Source organism: Mytilus trossulus, chromosome 6 (assembly GCF_036588685.1).
Source record: "Mytilus trossulus isolate FHL-02 chromosome 6, PNRI_Mtr1.1.1.hap1, whole genome shotgun sequence".
Taxonomy (NCBI): Eukaryota; Metazoa; Mollusca; class Bivalvia; order Mytilida; family Mytilidae; genus Mytilus; species Mytilus trossulus.
In genome coordinates, this window is record NC_086378.1 from 5,440,376 (window position 1) to 5,456,448 (window position 16,073).

General features: G+C 32.2%; 1 protein-coding gene across 1 annotated transcript in view; it reads right to left on the reverse strand.

Annotated features, from left to right (window-relative positions):
- Nucleotides 1–4,272: 4,272 nt before the first annotated feature.
- LOC134720643 (lachesin-like) overlaps nucleotides 4,273–16,073 on the reverse strand; it is a 42,771-nt gene continuing 30,970 nt past the window's right edge. The window contains exons 7-10 of the mRNA XM_063583022.1: nucleotides 14,759–14,807; nucleotides 11,213–11,312; nucleotides 6,844–7,102; nucleotides 4,273–5,498 (exon numbers count right to left, since the gene is read on the reverse strand). Coding sequence (XP_063439092.1) covers nucleotides 5,359–5,498; nucleotides 6,844–7,102; nucleotides 11,213–11,312; nucleotides 14,759–14,807 — 548 coding nt within the window. The 3' untranslated portion in view covers nucleotides 4,273–5,358. The remainder of the gene's footprint in view (nucleotides 5,499–6,843; nucleotides 7,103–11,212; nucleotides 11,313–14,758; nucleotides 14,808–16,073) is intronic.

Sequence of the window (16,073 nt, forward strand, 5' to 3'; positions counted from 1 at the left end):
TTGGAATTTTAGGTCCTCAATGCTCTTCAACTTCGTATTTATTTGGCTTTTTTAACTATTTTGATATGCGCGTCACTGATGAGTCTTATGTAGACGAAACGCGCGTCTGGCGTATAAAATTATAATCCTGGTACTTTTGATAACTATTTAACGTATGGTTATTTTATTGATTGACCCTTAAGAATGGCCGAAATCGTTTTTGATGTTGTCTAATTTTATATCATTGTTTTTTTAAATTATTGAACTGATTATGGCAAGAATTGATGCTTAAAATTATTAGTAACCAGAAAAACTTATTTTCATTCTAGTTCACAACAAAACTCTTTTTCATGTGTATTACGACCAAATAATAGATAAAGATTTACGCATGCCAAGTGTTTCATTAAATGAAACAAAGATCAATTCTACCTATATTTTCGAAAAGTGTTTTACAAAGTTTATTTTGGGAAACAATGGTTGTACTACTCCTATAATTGGAAGCTGCCCATGCACCTTTGACCTGTATTCAATTTTATCTTTTAAACTGAGATGCTATTTAAGTGAAATATACAGTACGTCAAAATTTAATCGCCAATTGAATACAGCTAGAAAGCAGTCAGAAATATCACATTTGTTATTCATTTAATGTGTTTGAGCTTTTGATTTTGTCATTTGATTAGGGACTTTCCGTTTTGAATTTTCTTCGGATATCAGCATTTTTGTGAACTTGTTTTTTTTTGTCTGAATCAAAACTTTAATGTTTGAAAATTGTAATAAACACTTACAGAGTTATATAATAAAATTTGTAATTACTATGATATGTCCCAATCAGAGATAATTGGAATTTAGCACTTAAAGATATTATATTTGAGAAAAGAAGTCGTGGATGAAATTATACATGTGCACATTCTGGCAAACTTATATCATCTAACAAAAGGGATCTCTCTAAAATTATAAATTGCCCAAAAAGGCATTCATGCCATCAAATTTAGCAATAACCTTCATCACAAATCAATTCTATCACAAATACCTCCTGATTCTAAAAATTAGTCTACACCTGTTATTTCTTATACCTATACCAAACCTACCGCAACTTACCTTATCAATTACAGATACTTGTTACTACGAGTCTAAACCTCCTAATTGCACTTGTACTAGTTCACCATTCATATATAATTCGGTTGGCCACTTTATTACTATTATGTCAATAACACTCTCTGCAAAATGTGGTATCCAAAGGCTAGAAATAGCGTGATCCGTTATCCATTACACTTGAAACATAACTTAAACATATCAATGAGTTCATTCGAGGAATATGCAAAAAAATAAATAAAAAAAAATAAAAAAGACGTTGATACTCTTAAGGCTGTGAGGTTGTTGTTACAATTATAAATTAAAACCTTTACTGAATCTATGAATGTCTATGCTACATCAATCTTTCCAGACCCTAATACTGCAAAAGCATGTCGAACTTTCCATTTCTAAGTGGCAACATTCCAGCAGCACCTGCATACGGGGTATATATCTCCCGATACGATATTTCCTTGCTAGCATTTCCTATCATGATTTTCTTGATAGCGGGTTGCTGCTCACAAGGAAGCTATTATAGACTATTTACCGGATTTGATATCACATTAGCCACACGACGGGTGCCACATGTGGAGCAGGATTTGCTTACCCTCCCGGAGCACCCGAGATCATCCCTAGTTTTTGGTGGGGTTCGTGTTGTTTATTCTTTGTTTTTCTATGTTCCGTCATGTGTACTATTGTTTGTCTGTTTGTCTTTTCATTTTTAGCCATGGCATTGTCAGTTTGTTTTAGATTTATGAGTTTGACTGTGCCTTTTGGTATCTTTCGTCCCTCTTTTTTCTACACCCATAACAAATATTGTGTTGTCCCCTCTGATAAAGACCCAAATAACAACGTTTCTTTGTTTAAATCACATTACAAAGACTGCTTGAAAAATTAATAAGATATTGACATTTCCTTGGAACTCAACATACATTCCAGGTGTTCTATATTTCTTAAGATTTTCAATCCAAAATGAAGACATAGATCTTGCCTGATCACTGTATTGAATACCTAAACTGCATAAGTTTTTAAACCCGCTAACATGTTAACCCTGCCACCTTAAGTATGTATGTGAGTCAGGAGCCTGTACTTCAGTGGTTTTCGATCGTTTATGTGTAACATAAAATTTAGAATGGAAATGGGGAATGTGTCAAAGAGACAACAACCCGACCATAGAAAAAAAACAACAGCAGAAGGTGTCCAACAAAGTAGCGAGAATTCCCGCACCCGGAGGCGTCCTTCAGCTGGCCCCTAAGCAAATATATACTAGTTCAGTGATGATAAACGCCATACTAATTTTCAAATTGTACACAAGAAACTATAATTAAAATGATACAAGACTTACAAAGGCCAGAGGTTCCTGCTTGGGACAGGCGCAAAAATGCGGCGGGGTTAAACATATTTGTTATTCCTTAAGTTTGCTGAATACCGTACGGTGACCTATAGGTGCTAATTTCTCTGTCGTTTTGGTCCCTTGTAGAGAGTTGTCTCTCTGGCAGTCATACCACATTTTGTTTTTTTATATTTATTGCTAGTTTGTCAGAGTGCTCTACAAAACCTCTTTCTAAATTATTGCCATCAATTTTCTTAGCTATCAAAACATGGCTTCAATATTATTGTGAAACTATCTATTCCAGAGATGGCATGATTCAGACTCGGGTACTTAAAAAAATCATCCATTGGTATTTAAAGATGTCAAGTTAAAGTATCTCATTTGAAGACAAAACAACAGAACAATTTGAGTTACACAAATTTTATTTAATAATCTTAACTTAGTACATATAAATTGAAATAATAATATCACTCACATTTTTCTATAAGTCTCATCGAGAATTGACTTTTATAACTTTGTCTCAGAAAATGAGTCCTTTTAAATAAAATACATTTTAAAAAGAATATATATATCGCTGAAGGATTATAAATCCCGTATGTTTTAAACTATGATTGTTTTCTTTCATGAAGTTTTTTTAGAAGTTGCAAATTGTTTAGTCTTTTCTCTTTTATTGATAGTACTTGTAATGTTAATTAGAGGTAGAATTATCAACATTCACTTTTACTCATATTACAAGGGCATTAAAGTGCAAAGTTCAAAAAGGAGGATTCTTTTAGACATTTCAAGAATATGTTAAACATCTTATACGAAAATGTGTTTGATTCTGTTTCAAATTGATTAAAATTTGTGTTTCATGTAGATTTCTGAAGACAATAAGGCGATATTTGTTAAATGAAAAGACAACTAATAATAACTTATTTTTTATATACCTTTTATCCATGAAAATAACATCTGCTTTAAAAGACAGATGAGCAAAATTTATAATCAAAAACAGCTTACCGGGTTATTGTCTTAGAAATCAATCATCAATAATAAATCAAAATAAAAAAAAGATTATATGTCTGTACATTAAATAATTGTAAACCGCGCTTATACATTACAACTCTATTTCAGATAATTGACCTCATTACAAAAACACAAAAACAAATGTAACCAGTAAGAATAAACCTTACACTTTTTTCCTAATTAGAGAAGCTGCTTCAAATCAACACAAAGACATCAATTCGTAATGCAATTTACAATGCATAATTATTTTGTTTATTTTCAAGCTTATCAAATATTCTTAGCGTGTAAAAAAAACCCATGGCAAATGTAAAATTATTTTCGAGGTTCTGATATTCATTTTGCAATAAAACTGATGGTAAACAACTCGTTAATAAATTAGTTATGGATGATGACTTGTTCTTGATATCGGTCGTCTTCTCCTCCATTGTCATACAATTGATAAATTACTAATTATTCCACGTCTCCCGTCGACAAAGGATCAAAAGATGTAGTCCAAACCCTTAACACACATTTTCTCAAATCCTATACTAAAGATATTCATTGTAGAAAAATGAACAATACATAAACAACCAGTCTTAAAGAAAATGATGTAGTTAACATCAATGGGTATATCAGTGAAAAAGTTTAATATAAAATGTAAACTGATGAAAGATTTGAAAATCCTCTCTTTCAAGTATCAATAAACATGATAAATGCGTCTTATGTTCTGGATAAACATGATACAAATATTTTTCGTATTCAGATAATGTTCATTACCTTTTATTTCGCTAGAAATTGTTCAAATAATTCATATCGATTATTAAAAGCACCCCTCGTAAATCTGAAAGTGACACTTATTTATCAAGTTTAAGTATAGTAATCAAGCAACACAAGATCAAGCGTCGATGGAAATTCAAACAAACAAAAACAATTAAATTATGATATATATAGTACACTGACATTTGATATTTTATACATTATTGACCTCCTAGAGGCAATGATAATGCAAATGATAGATTGATTAAACACAAGTATCCAGTAACATACTATTGGATAAGCAAAGTTACGAATATGGGATATTTAGGTAAGGAATGACTGTACCTTATACTTTTTGTTTATAAAGAAATAGCATCAGAAATGTGGTGTACAGTACATAACCCATTATTTGAAAGTGTGCATCACATTTTGGATGTTATTTCTAATAGACAGATAGATATAACAGTTATTTCTAACAATCTTATTTAAATTCCATTTTGAACCGGATTTAACCATGAAAAAAAGTTAAACGTCAATGATGTCACAGTCACACAACAAGACTATGTATTAGAGCTGATAAACATTACAACGTCGGCCAACCAGAAGACGCGTTTCATCCAAAATTAGACAACAATTTGATTGAGTTATATTTTACTGGTTAAGGGATTATCAAATATTGTTTGATAATATTTGATAAAATGAGGAGAAAAATTATTTGAATGTAAGACAGATAGAACAAATACACCTCAAAATTGTTACAAAATATTTCAGAAATTTATGTCCAAAGAATCACTACAAATGCATTATGATAAATATGTACATGTTTAGCATAGTCTACAATGTACATGTACAAAAATATAACATAAAAAGTATAAAAATAGAAATTATAACAAAATAATAAATAAAGTGTTATAAAAAAAATATCAGAGAATTAACAACAGTTTTTCCATTTTTTTTTCACAACAATAATATAACAGTCATTCTTTATACATTTTACCTGTTGTAAATGTGCAAAATGTCTTTTCGTTTAGAAAAAATATTGCTCAAATACTTTCTTTCGTTTCGCACATTACCATGCAGATCATGATTCTGGTGCATATTTACCAACTATATGATGCAATCATTACAAGAGCAAGTGTTGATAAAAAATATCATTATGAAACAAAAAAAAGTACATCATTATATATATATTCTTATTTCTAAGTGTTGTAAGTAAAGTGTATGATCAACTTAATTCACCTTTTAAAGCAATTTCTGATACTGAAAATAATGGTGAGTCCGAAAATAAACGTAACTATGGAAACTTGATAAGTAGATGACGCCTTCCCAGTTGGACAGTTCTGTCCTTCACATTTCGGAGTTTCTGAAATATAAACTAAAAAAAAAATCGTTAGTGATTCTACCCTAATTCTTACTTTATCTGAGTTTTGTATTAATTAGCAATGTGCTACGTTTCAAATTACATGGTGGAAGAAAATTAAAATTACAGAACAGGATAGTATCTTTGTGATTTTACTTTTAATGAACTAATTAAAGTGCCGTAAAAACAGAGCAAACAATGACCTAGATCAATGATTAAACAAGTAGAATGTGAACTATTTGTAACTTTAAGAATCCAAACATTAAGTATTCAGAACAGAAAGTTTTAGTAAAATGATCATGCGCCTTCTCAAAAATATATTCACAGTGTGTTGTACTATTATTGGGACAAATCATATCAAAATTATAGAAAACTTCATCAGCTCTATCTATCTCAAAATATGGACAATTTTATGTTAAGGGGTTTTGAAATCTTTCTGTCATCTTGTGAAGAGCTAATTATCAACCTTTTCAGCTGTACTAAATTTTGTGTCATTTTTGGTCTTTTGTGGATAGTTGTCTCATTGGCAATCATACCACATCTTCTTTTTTATAAATTCTTCTTTACTTTAAAATTCATGATCCAGGGTAATTTACTTCCCATGCTTCCTTTTTGAGGCATAAAACACGGAGATAATATTTGGAAGATTATAACATGCACACGTATAAATACTGCGTTTTTCATCCTACGCAATCATAGGTTTGAACGTTGTTTTCAATTTAGATGTGTTTCTATTATTTTCGTTTAGGCTCGTATTATATCTACCGTATGGCTTATATTATCAGTTCATCATATTTTGACTCAAAACAAAATTCAAGAGTCTATATCCTAACTTGAGGTAAATTATATGTCCTTCCAAATACTTTTTCGATCCTTAACTTCACTGAAGAGACATTAATTGTCGAATTTCAGATATGGTGAAAAAAAGAATTTTAAGCACCTCATGTTTGTGGTTTACCATCTTCGCCGCAAGATTATTGTTTGTATTCTATTAATATAAAGATTCATTTCGTTACATCTTTGTGATCAATGTATTTGGCAATCGTTAATGGCAGTCAATAGTATCTAAGATCATCAGTTTTTCGACCTGTTAATCAATGTTTTTGGAGATAAGTGTATTTTTACTGCACTAGTACACAATTTGTGTAGTGGCCCGCTGAGGACCACCTCCGGGTGCGGGATATTATCGGTGCGTTGAAGAACAATCGTTGGCTTTCGACAATTGCTACTCTTTGTCGGGTTATTGTCTATTTCCCCATTTCATTTCTCAATTTGATGAGTATATTATAATGTTTCACGACATGACTTTAAATTTAGTCAACAGAACAATGATAAACCTTGATTACTTGTTATAACTTACTTTGCACAGTTAAAACACCGGTCGTTTTTGGCCACTTATAGTGATACCAATTTGGCTGATAGATCTGACATGTATAATTCCCTGCATCAGTCTCCGTTAATGATCGAATAATGAGTTGATAAATTTCACCATAGTTTGATATATATTTCACCACCTTATATTTCATTTGCCCTTCAACAACTTCATCAATATGAACAGTTTCATCAGAGGATAAGTTTTTTTGGGGACTAGTTAGCGTGGCCTGTTTAATCCAATGCATCTGTTACAATATAATATAATTATGTTAAGAATATTATGGTGTCTTCCTCCATCTTGGATTTTGATACACCAGAAAACATTTGTCTTGATCTTTAATAAAATTTGTAAATTTTGAAAGCAGAAAAAAAACTGTCTAAGAGTTTTTATTTCAAATTAGAAAATTACATGTTTTATCAAATTAATAGTTGCATTTTACAACAACAAAAAAAACAGAATACGTTTGTTAAATTCAATTTTTTCAAACCTAAACACGAAAGGGGATATAACTCAAATAAAAGGTCAGATAATTCAGATAAAGTTACTTTTACAATGGAATGTTACTTATTTATAATGTGTCAATAAAACAAGTCCCATAGCCCCTTTTTTTCGTATCGAAAGCCCAGTATAAGAACTATCTTCTCATGTTTTATCTCAAAATTATATGGTAAAGTTTTCGAAAATTGGGTATTCCATGCATAATCTTTACAAAATCTGTAAATTTTGCACAACCTGAAGCGTAAGAATATTCCTTGTGACCTATATATTTTCATTATACTTTTTTGAAAAGCATGATGTAAACTACATTTTGAAAATTAAATACTAAGTTCTATGGATTATAATTGAAACACCCCATCTTCCTCCAAATCAATTGATATGCATTTTACAGTCCATTTCCAAATCATTTAAAAGTTTGAAATTTAATGATTAATCTCTCAAAATAGATACATGGCTGTACATCGAGTTACCCTACCGTCACATTATTCAATAAATAAGGTTGCAAAGACTTGTCTTACATTTAAATAAAAATTCGCAACAAAAATAAGATAGTTTTTATGACAATAGTTTCTTCCAATGCACTTGTTGATTTCCAGCTGAAAATCAAGATATCAAACTGGACTGGTAAGATTAAATTGTGGTACATGGGTTTTAATTTTAATCCTGGTATCTATGATGAGTTTAATTTTCATTAGTTCTTAAAGATAAACAAAACTTAATGGTCCTTGACCGTCAAACATATGTTACTATGTAATAAATGTAATATAATAAATATTATAGTTTAAAAACAATATAGAAAACTCATGTTTTATTCTTTTTATCGGAATCCGTCTATTTCGCATCGATTAGAAGAATAAGGACAAAAGGTTTCTTAAAATAATTGGAAATAATTCTCTATCATAAACAAAAGAACCACGAACAAAGAACAAGGACCACTGCAAGGTCAATGTTTTGTTCATTGAGATATACCAGTTCGGTATAGTAAAGACAGGAAAAATACATTTTTAGCTCACCTGGCCCGAAGGGCCAAGTGAGCTTTTCTCGTCACTTGGCGTCCGTCGTCCGTCGTCCGTCGTCGTCCGTCGTAGTCCGTCGTCGTTAACTTTTACAAAAATCTTCTCCTCTGAAACTACTGGGCCAAATCAAACCAAACTTGGCCACAATCATCATTGGGGTATCTAGTTTAAAAAATGTGTGGCGTGACCCGGTCATCCAACCAAGATGGCCGCCACGGCTCAAAATAGAACATATGGGGTAAAATGCAGTTTTTGGCTTATAACTCAGAAACCAAAGCATTTAGAGGAAATCTGACATGGGGTAAAAATGTTTATCAGGTCAAGATCTATCTGCCCTGAAATTTTCAGATGAATCGGTTAACCTGTTGTTGGGTTGCTGCCCCTGAATTGGTAATTTTGAGGAAATTTTGCTGTTTTTGGTTATTATCTTGAATATTATTATAGATAGAGATAAACTGTAAACAGTAATAATGTTCAGCAAAGTTAGATTTACAAATAAGTCAACATGACCGAAAAAATGTCAGTTGACCCCTTTAGGAGTTATTGCCCTTTATAGTCAATTTTTAACCATTTTTCATAAATCTAAGTAATCTTTTACAAAAAACTTCTCCTCTGAAACTACTGAGCCAAATTAATTCAAACTTGGCCACAATCATCTTTGGGGTATCTAGTTTAAAAAATGTGTGGCGTGACCCGGTCAACCAACCAAGATGGCTGCCACGGCTAAAAATAGAACATAGGGGTAAAATGCAGTTTTTGGCTTATAACTCAAAAACCAAAGCATGTTGAGGAAATTTGAAATGGGATAAAAATGTTTATCAGGTCAATATCTATCTGCCCTGAAATTTTCAGATGAATTGGACAATCGGTTGTTGGCTTGCTGCCATCCAATTGGTAATTTTTAAAGAAATTTTGCCGTTTTTGGTTATTATCTTGAATACTATTATAGATAGAGATAAACTGTAAACAGCAATAATGTTCAGCAAAGTAAGATCTACAAATAAGTCAACATGACCTAAATGGTCAATTGACCCCTTAAGGAGTTATTGCCCTTTATAGTCATTTTTTAACAATTTTCATTAATTCGGTAAATTTATGTAAATTTTTACCAAATATTTTTCTCTGTTACTAATGGGCAAGGTTCATTATAGATATAATTGTAAGAAGCAAGAACGTTCAGTAAAGTAAGAACTTCAAACACATTACCATCACCAAAATACAATTTTGTCATGAATCCATTTGTGTCCTTTGTTTAATATACACATAGACCAAGGTGAGCGACACAGGCTCTTTAGAGCCTCTAGTTTTACATCTTCTGACATCAGACTCGGACTTCTTCTTGTGCGTATTGTTATGCATTTACTTTTCTTCATTGGCTAGAGGTATAGGGGAGGGTTGAGATCTCTTAAACATGTTTAACCCCGCCTCATTTTTGCGCCTGTTCCAAGTGAGGAATCTCTGGCCTTTGTTAGTCTTTGGTTTTTTTAAATTTTAGTTTCTTGTGTACAATTTGGAAATAAGTATGGCGTTCATAATCACTGAACTAGTATATATTTGTTTAGGGGCCAGCTGAAGGACGCCTCCGGGTGCGGGAATTTCTCGTTACATTGAAGACCTGTTGGTGACATTCTGCTGTTGTTTTTTTTATATGGTCGGGTTGTTGTCTCTTTGACACATTCCCCATTTCCATTCTCAATTTTATTTGGTAAAAAACCACGCCTTCCTTTAGTTTCGTATCTTTCTGTAATAGTTTTGTCATTATAAAGAAGCTTTTATAAAGGGAAGATAGTTGTTGCTGTTGTAATCATGTGAAATGATATTTTTTTTTAAAGTTATTGTTTACCAACTGACCAAGACAAAGGACAAGGTACGAAAAGGCCCTTTTTTTGGATTTTGGACCTCTATGTTCTAATTTTTTAAATTCTGTTTTGGAAAGCTACTGATTATGTTAAAATATTCGCAGAGATTTGAACTTTGTTTTGGTGAACTTCAAAACCACTAATTTTAGGAACTAGTTGAGATGACAGGGGTAAACCTTCTGTTATTTTTCACATATTGTAATTATTATTCATTTTACAGGGGATTTTAAAACATTTTTTTAGTTTTTGAGTGCCAGCGCCAACCTGACCCAGGATTTTTTTTTATTCCAATGCCATGCGAACTATTTCTGCTGTCTAACTCGACATAATGTGTTCAGGGTCACATATGCATACGGTATTAAATTTTAAGAAACTGGCCAGAAAACGTCATTTTTCCTTCTTTTAACGTTTTTTATGACCACCCTCACCCCCTCACCTCACCCATTTTCAAATTAGTGGTTGTGAAGTTCATCAAAACAAACATCAAACTAAGGGAATATTTTAACGTGATAAGTAGCTTTCCAAATCAAAATTTAATAAATGAGAAAATAGTGGGGCGAAAAATGGGCCTTATCGTACCTTGTCGTCCTTTTTGTAACTTAACGGACAACTTACTTTTGATTTTTATTTTTGGATAAATAAAGGTAACAATAGTTTATCATTGGTCGAATTTAAAATATCGATTGAGACAAAAACAAATATGGGTTACACACCAAACGCGAGGGAAACACATCAATTATAAGAAAAAAACATCGAAACAACAAAAACACTAGAGTGAAGAAACAATAAACGCACACATAAACGAACTGTATTGTTAATTTCTATGTCATTTGTGCCTCTAATTGAGCAGAGATGTCTCATTGACAATTATACCACATCTTCTATTTTGTATAAAATAACACCTGACATTTTCCCGACTCGGTACAGGTCATTTTAAGGAAAAAAGAAAAAGTTTATATAGGAGATTATATTTAGATGTACCTTTGCTCTGTAATGCAGTAAATTTATGGTGGAACAATTCAGGTATGCTGTTTGGCCTATTGTTTTCACCTCTGATAAAATATCATGCACTATTTCTGGTCTTGCAAGAAAATGAAAAGTATAATACAATTGTATGTATAATGTAATAAAAAAAACAAAAATAAATCTACAAGAAATATTTACAAAGCAGTATCAATTTTCATTCTATAATAAGTACGGTTGTAAACTTTGCCAAAACTCTTCCCGTTGAAGCTTGAATTTAAGAATGCGTTGGGTTGTATGACCTAATGTGTTCTAAGATACATTGTAAGAGACCTGACTTGCTGTTCCTTGTTATCATATAATCATAAAAAAGACTTTTATTCATGACAGCTGGTTACATTGTTAGAGACTAATTAAGAAATAATTATTTGTTATTTGATTTTGCCATGTGATTATAGACTTTCCGAGTTGATTTTCCTCTAAGTTCATTATTTTTGTGATTTTACTTTTTATGGAAGCCATAGATTTGTAAGAAATCTACACATGGTCGTAATATTCACATTTTATTCGAATTTTATCCTCAGCGTTAGGCCATGTGTAAATATACAACAAATGGATGGCTTCCATGAGTTATTTAGTTTTTAATTGGACAAATATGGTCGTTAAGAAACAGTTGAAGCAAGGGTTGGAATGCCGTGTGTGTGGCTGCTTTTTTTACTCCGTGCTAGATAAAGCTCCTAATTCTAATAAATCTGTAACTTGTATTGATTATTTCATGAATTACCGTTACAAAAAAAACTGTTTAATTCTTTTAACTTGAAACCCAACATTTGCCATTTTTAATTTACATGTTTTGTAAGCCATCGTTATATCCACAATAGACATTTCGTAACTGACGAGACGCCATGTTTTCCTGCTGAAATCAATGAATATGCATATAATGCAATAGAACAGAAAACGAATCAATACCTACCCCATAATTCCAATTCAATAATATGCCATACGAATTTCGATGATTAACGTTACGGAAAACCTTCAACTCTAGCGTTTTCATTTGTATGACGTCATGTTTTGACATGAGTCGAATGCGCCATAACATTGATACACTTTCGAGGAATTTTATTTCATTTTGATTTTGTTGATTTTTCTCCGAGCTTTTGTGTATTAATTCTTTTTGTTTTGTATCCGAATAAGAATAAATATTCTTTTGTCTTTCTTAAATTGCAATTTTTAATACAAAAAAAAACGACAAAGCGATTACAAAAAGGTTACAATATATATTGATTTACGTGGAAGTTATATTGTAACTTCCAGTTTCGTCCCCGAGTGTATCACCAATCTAGTAGTTAAAACATTTCGGTGTTGACATGAATATCAATAACGTGGTCATTATTTATAAGTTTCTTGTTTACAAAACTTTGAATTTTTCGAAAACTAAAGATTTTCTTATCCCAGGAATAGATTACCTCAGCTGTATTTGGCACAACGTTTTGGAATTTTGGATTAATGCTCTTCAACTATGCACTTGTTTGGCTTTATAAATATTTTGATATGAACGTCACTGATGAGTCTTGTAACAGTATTTAAGCATTTGACTTTTCTACTCTTTACACAAGTATTCCACATTCCAAACTAAAGGACAAATTGAAATAGTTGGTATTACTTTGCTTCATGAAAAAGAATGGCCAACGTAGATACAAGTATCTTGCCTTAGGGAGGGATAAATCCTACTTTGTTAAGAATCAATCTGATTCAAACAAAAAATTCTCTGAAACCGATATTAGCAAGATGCTTGATTTCTTGATTGATAACATATTTGTTACGTTCGGAGGACGTTTTTTTCAACAGACTGTTGGCATCCCAATGGGCACAAATTATGCCCCTCTACTTGCTGACTTGTTTCTTTATTATTATGAGGCTGACTTCATGCAGGAACTTCTTAGGAAGAAAGGTAAGAAGTTAGCAATATCCTTTAATTCTACTTTCCGCTATATAGATGACGTTCTTTCACTAAACAATTCAAATTTTGGTGACTATGTGGATCGCATCTATCCCATCGAATTGGAGATAAAGTATACTACAGATACAGTTAAGTCGGCTTCATATCTTGACTTACATCTAGAAATTGATAATGAGGGTCGGTTGAAGACAAAAATTTACGACAAAAGAGATGAACTTTCCATTTCTAAGTAGCAACATTCCAGCAGCACCTGCATACGGACTATATATCTCCCAATTGATACGATATTCCCGTGCTTGCATTTCCTATCGTGATTTTCTTGATAGAGGGTTACTGCTCACAAGGAAGCTATTAAACCAAGAGTTCCAAATGGTGAAGTTGAAAGCATCCCTTCGTAAATTTTACGGACGCCATCACCAGTTGGTTGACCGTTATGGAATAACCGTTTCACAAATAATATCGGATATGTTCCTTACGTCGTAACTACAATCCCCTTCCCTTTCATGAATTTGACCTACCGAATTAGACTATTTACCGGATGGATTTGTAATCACATAAGCAACACGACGAGTGCCTCATGTGGAGCAGGATCTGCTTACCCTTCCAGAGCACCTGAGATCACCCCTAGTTTTTGGTGGGGTTCGTGTTGTTTATTCTTTAGTTTTCTATGTTGTGTCATGTGTACTATTGTTTTTCTGTTTGTCTTTTTCATTTTTAGCCATGGCGTTTTCAGTTTGTTTTAGATTTATGAGTTTGACTGTCCCTTTGGTATCTTCCGTCCCTCTTTTATGTAGACGAAACGCGCGTCTTGGTTACTAAATTATAGTCCTGATGCCTTTGATAATCATTGAAAGCATTCCATGAGTTCATAGCTTATGATGAGTTAAAATAAAATGAAAACATGGAAACATTTAAGGAGATGGTTTTTATACTGCAACTAATAGTGTTTGTTTTCTAAATATAGTAACACAGCTTTATTTTGTGCAATGTCATTTTCATCATGGAACACTTTTTCACTCTCATTGGTTCATTAAGGAATGCAAATAAGCTTGAAATTGGTGTTACAATTGAGTTAGTAATGCAGTTGTTTTTAAAGTTGCATTAAAAAAAACCAGTATTAGGTCAATGTCAGCAATAAATAAAGGCAACAGTAGTATACCGCTGTTCAAAACTCATAAATCCATGGACAAAAAACAAAATCGGGGTAACAAACTAAAACTGAGGGAAACGCATTAAATATAAGAGGAGAACAACTACACAACATTAAAATGTTACACACACAGAAACGGACCAAGCATCAGACAAAATCCCACGAGAATAACAAATATAACATCAAAACCAAATACATGCATTTGGGATAGACAAGTACCGTGACACGTCTTATCGCAATGTGAATTTACACTAAAAAATAAGAGAAAACAAACGACGCAACGTTAAAATGTAACACACACAGAAACGAACTATAATATAACAATGGCCATTTTTCTGACTTGGTAAAGGACCAAATATCAACTTTTATGTAGAACCTCGCCCTTCCCCAGTTTCTCAGCCTTATACAAAAAGGTGGATATTTTTCTGATATTAATCTAATATTGTATATTTACCTACTAGCTCCAACAGATGGACAGTTTTGTCCTTGGCATTCCATAGTTTCTGAAATGTAAAATTGTACGTTTAAAGCTGTATAAACATATTTCGTTTTTCTGGTAATTTTTTTACAGATATCTAAAACAATCAGACTATAAACTGAATGTATCTGTCATTATGTAAAATGTCCGAAAAAAATAATCATGAAATTCACACCCTGATCAATGATTGGTTAAAATGAGGTCCATGTCAGATGAAACTAGACTATCAGACCGATTATTCAATACACAAAATGTAGCTTACTCAATTATTATAAACTAACAGAACAGTAGTTTCCTACTTATTTTTACAGTTCGTGCCGTTTGCGTCTATGTTGTGCTCTAATGCATCTAACTATGGTTAAGGAATTGTCAAGCTTTTAAAATCTTGCATAATTTAGGATAACTGTACGTAATCAGCTACTCCATAGATTTTATTTTTAAATGTACATTTGGATTCTACTTGTAAACAACATCAGCTTATGAAATAAAAAAGGAAAAAATCGAAAAGCAAGGCAAAAAAGACGAATCAATTGGTACAAAGAAAGTACTTGGCAACCGTGCTAGTTTCAATCTATATCCTCTTTAAGTTGAAGTTTTAGCGCAAAATTAGAAAATATTCGACGAGATTATTGATTTCTACTGAAATGTTACTCTATAATCCCCATTGCACAGTGCCGTACAGTATCGTAACACAAATCGTGAGGTAGCACTTCACAGTTTGGTGTGTAGTTTCGCATTTTGGCCCCTGTAGTTTTTTTTAAATATGAGAGCTAGTGTGCAATTAAATGCATTTCTGTATAGCTAAGGATTGAAATAGCCTTCATATTTGGGATAAAAGAACATCAAGATTTTTTATAATAGTAATGTACGTAATATAGGCTATTTTCTGTATGATAGTCTGCATTTGCATATCCATACCATACATTGGTCCGGCAATTATTGGAATGATTTATTCCAAGTTCTTAATTATTTTTACGAAAAATTGAGGCGAACGACACCCATTTTTTTATTTGATGACAAAGAAAATTTATGTCAATAGTTTTGTAACGTGTAACCGGGCGATCAATGGATCTGTATCTCAATAAATCAGGATTTCAAGTGTCCAACTCAATTTTTCTCCACAACCAGTTGTCCTATTCAAAACAATTAACACATCCTTACATTGATTCATAACAAAAACGATATACACAGCACAATGCACATGAATCAAAATGCCGGGTGAAGTACCTCATTCACAATGCACAAACACAATGTTTCATTACAGAAAATATATACACAATGCCACTATGCA